The 3,690-nt window shown below is 41.7% G+C and overlaps 1 protein-coding gene across 1 annotated transcript; it reads left to right on the top strand.

Moving 5' to 3' along the window:
• Positions 1 to 2,147: 2,147 nt before the first annotated feature.
• LOC134188502 (uncharacterized) lies at positions 2,148 to 3,076 on the top strand. The gene is made up of 3 exons (XM_062656664.1): positions 2,148 to 2,399; positions 2,481 to 2,580; positions 2,637 to 3,076. Exons 1-3 carry the CDS (start codon positions 2,148 to 2,150, stop codon positions 3,074 to 3,076), a joined length of 792 nt encoding a protein of 263 aa, XP_062512648.1.
• Positions 3,077 to 3,690: the final 614 nt, after the last annotated feature.

Raw genomic sequence — 3,690 nt, 5'->3', positions numbered from 1 at the left:
GAAGACGCAAGACGCAAACGCATATAATGTAAACGCAGTTTTAATGTGAACAGAAAATGATGCAAGGAGACGCAAGACGCAAAGACGTAAGACGCGAACGCAAAAACGTAAGACTTTGCGTCTTTAATGTAAACCAGGCCTAGGAAAGTGTTGTGACTATTCAGATCGCCACTGCATTTCAATAGTTTGAAACCATTAATGCACAACTTCGTTGATTTGGCATTCAGTAACTGGACACAATTTCTGAACGCTAGTTACTAACGTATACTTACTTTCAATATGCGACGGTGAAACGCCAAACTGGATAGAAAATCGCCGAAGACCTTTTCCTTTTCTCAGGATGCCTGAGCTAAAACTTATCGACGTCATGGATGTAACAACATATCTGAATGGCGGCAATCGACCCTGATATGTTCGAAAACGTCTCTGAGACAACTCTACTGTCACGTTGTCCCATCTCTCCAAATCGAAGTCAGTAAAGTCAAGATACGTTGGCTGCATTGGTAAAGCACACACGTTCCACATTCTTGTTGTCGATACGGGATAAGGTTTAGGATATTCTGGAGAATTTATGCGATCTAAAAATGCACAAGACTCTACACTAATTTTTAACTAAAATATCTAACATAACATTCACCACTTACCAATACTCTTAAAAGACGCAGAAAATGTCAACTTAGACGCTCCGTAAACGTTGCTATGTCTAACAAAGAGAGAATTACTACAAGATACGACGGATTTCATTTCTTCAGATTCAAAGAGCCTAGTAATAATAGGTCCTGAAGAGTCTCCATCGCGAAAAGTAACAAAGTCAATCCCATTTTTATTGTTCTGTATGACCACCAACTCGACCATCACTTTAAAACCTACATTGCCATGAATTTGCCACTGACAGTCGCGGTTAGAGTCATCGTTGACAAGTTGAAACGTCCCATTGAAACCGATCAAATCTAATGGACTTCCATGGCAAGGATCTACAGCAACAAAAAGAAATACTGCACCAATGCATACAACTACATTAAAAACAAACAGTCTGTGTGTATATGTGTGTGGCCACGTGCATCTCTGTCTCCCCGGGTACAATCTCTATGAAATTTGGTTTGCGCACGCCTAAATCATACATTTCAACAGTGAGGCTGTCGTCGTGTTCAGCAGTTTACTTGAGACGACCAGTAACCTGCCGATAGAAACCGTCTTCACTCGTGCTCGAATTTCTCTGTAATGGCGCTTTGGATCTCCAAAAAATTGAAACTGTCCGTTCGATAAGTTCGACGCACCCACGAACTGTGTCGTTAATTCCCGGCGACGGCGATAAAGTTAAGATATTATTAGTTCATTGGGGTGCTTAAAAAGATGCTTCTACCTTCGTTTAAGCGCTTCGAATAGCTGCTACGATTGATATGCCTGTTTCCTTCAACGTCAGCAACGACGTCCCAGGGGGCTCTCAGAATGTTTGCGAGACGAGACGTGACTTCCCACATATACGGAAAACCGATTATACGTGTGAGTAAGAATTAGGCGTGACTTCCAAGTTGCTGCTGCTCGGATATACTGTAAATATCTCTGAACGCGATTTCTTGGAGACAGACACTCGGTTACCTTTTCAATTGTCTTCAACAGTATAACAATCAATAATTTAGTCAGCCGGAGTGAAGAACGGAATCTCATCTAGTCTACATATAAATTTGTGCTCTCACTGTGACTGGCGACAAGTAGGCAACTCTTTTTCAACCTCTAGAGTACATGTGCAACTAGCAGCAAATTTGTTTTCCTGCAACTGACAGTTAGATATCAAACGATACTGAGCAGTTGCATGGGTTTACTTAACTTTAGTATTAATTAACCTCTAGTGCAACTGAACAAAATCCAACCAATAATGACATGCAGGTTATCTAGGTAGTTGTAGCTAATTGACTATTTTCTTTCCCAGAGGTCTCGAGCCAGATGCCTCAGTCGTTGAGAAATCTTGAAAGAGAAGGTATGATTCGTAGCTCTGACAGCATGTACATGTAAGAAGTTTATAGAAATAATCTAGACGTCTCTAACTATAGGCAGGGTTGTTGGGGTTCCTGCATGGGTTTAGCTATTAGTGTCATAAGACTTACGCAGAATCCAGACTCTTTTGGCGCATTTTTCAAAGTCCTATGATGCAGTATGAATCGACGTCTGAGAGCGCTTTAACTTCTCATCGTTTGGAGAGCATCTTACGAGAAGTTTTTGGCTTTGATTCATTTCGAGTCGGTCAAGCTGAGGCTGCTAGAGAAATCTTTGCTGATAGGGATGTCTTTGTTTGCATGAAGACGTCAGGAGGAAAATCCCTATGTTATCTTCTTTCTGCTCTTATTTTTCCTGGTACATCGATTGTGATAAGCCCTCTGATATTTCTTATGGAATATCAGGTAGGCAGCAACAGAAATATATGTTTGTAAGAATTGTTTTTCTCGCTATTTTTCATTTCCTGGACGTTTGTTGATTGAAAGGTTGCAACTTTAGTTGCTAAAGGTATCAGAGTGACTAGAGTTACTCGTTTGAAGAATGAGCAACTAGTTTCAGACATACTTGCTAAAAAGTACAAGCTGGGTGAGATAGTCTACTCTGGTGTGTTCATCACACTATTACAGCGCGTATTTCTATAGTTTACATGTCGCCTGAGGCCATTACTGCACCTTTCTGGAGAACAGCATTGGCTGGAACTTTGCAGAAATTTCTTTCTTTCTTTGCTGTTGACGAGGCTCATCTGATAGAAGAATGGGGGTCCACTTTCAGATCATCGTTTAAGGAATTGTTTTACCTTCGTTTTGTCTTGTCTGTTCCTATTATGGCACTATCTGCAACAGCTCCATTGTCTGTTGTCTCAGCCGTCACTTCTTGTTTGTGCATGAGTGAATGTCTTGTGATATCTGGATCATTGAATCGTTCAAATCCTTTCTACGCCATTGACTCTAACAAGTCTCTCAGTTCTGTCTTCTACTTGTTATGTTCTAATCTATCATCGACCTCATCTCTTGAAACTTTTCCTAAAGTTCTGATATTTTGCGTATCTGAAGACATTCTGAATTACGTCCAGAGTCTGTAGCCTCGAACTTCCAGACCAAAGTGCGCGCGAAACGCGAGAACTCTAGTCTGGACCAAGTCGGTATTAAAATGATTTCGGAAATAGCCTTCTAAGCCAATCAGCTCCTCATAGCCGGAATTTCGGTTGTAAATTCTGATTGGTTTAGCAGTAATTGGTTATGCTAAGTGCATGAAAGCTAATTGCGCTCGTGTGAAACCCGCGTGGGTGGCTAACTGCACGCCAGAGCCGTGATGAAGACTCTGGTGCACGCACACATCTTAGTTTTAGTTGAAGCTTCAGTTCTTTGATATTTTGAAGCCTGCGGTGAGAGGACATGCACAGCAGCATCGCTAGACCATCACCTTTGACACCTGGTCGAGCGGTAGTCTCGCCAGTCGAGCGGTTAGACTAGCTAGCGGTCTGCCAAAGAATCAAAAAGTCGTCGTTTCATGCCGTCCACCAAGATATTGCCGCAACCATTGCAGACGTCTCTTCTTTGTTCGTGAGGTCTCATGGCATTTACAAATGATACGTTGATCTAGGTAAAACGATCCTACGCTGTTACACTACCATTTAGCATCGCTATTGATAAATACTTTCGAAATCATTTAAGTATCGACTTGGTCCAGACTGGA

This window comes from Corticium candelabrum, chromosome 13 (assembly GCF_963422355.1).
Source record: "Corticium candelabrum chromosome 13, ooCorCand1.1, whole genome shotgun sequence".
In the NCBI taxonomy this organism is placed as follows: Eukaryota; Metazoa; Porifera; class Homoscleromorpha; order Homosclerophorida; family Plakinidae; genus Corticium; species Corticium candelabrum.
Note: the sequence above shows the minus strand (reverse complement) of the source record. Positions and strands in the feature narration are given on the sequence as shown.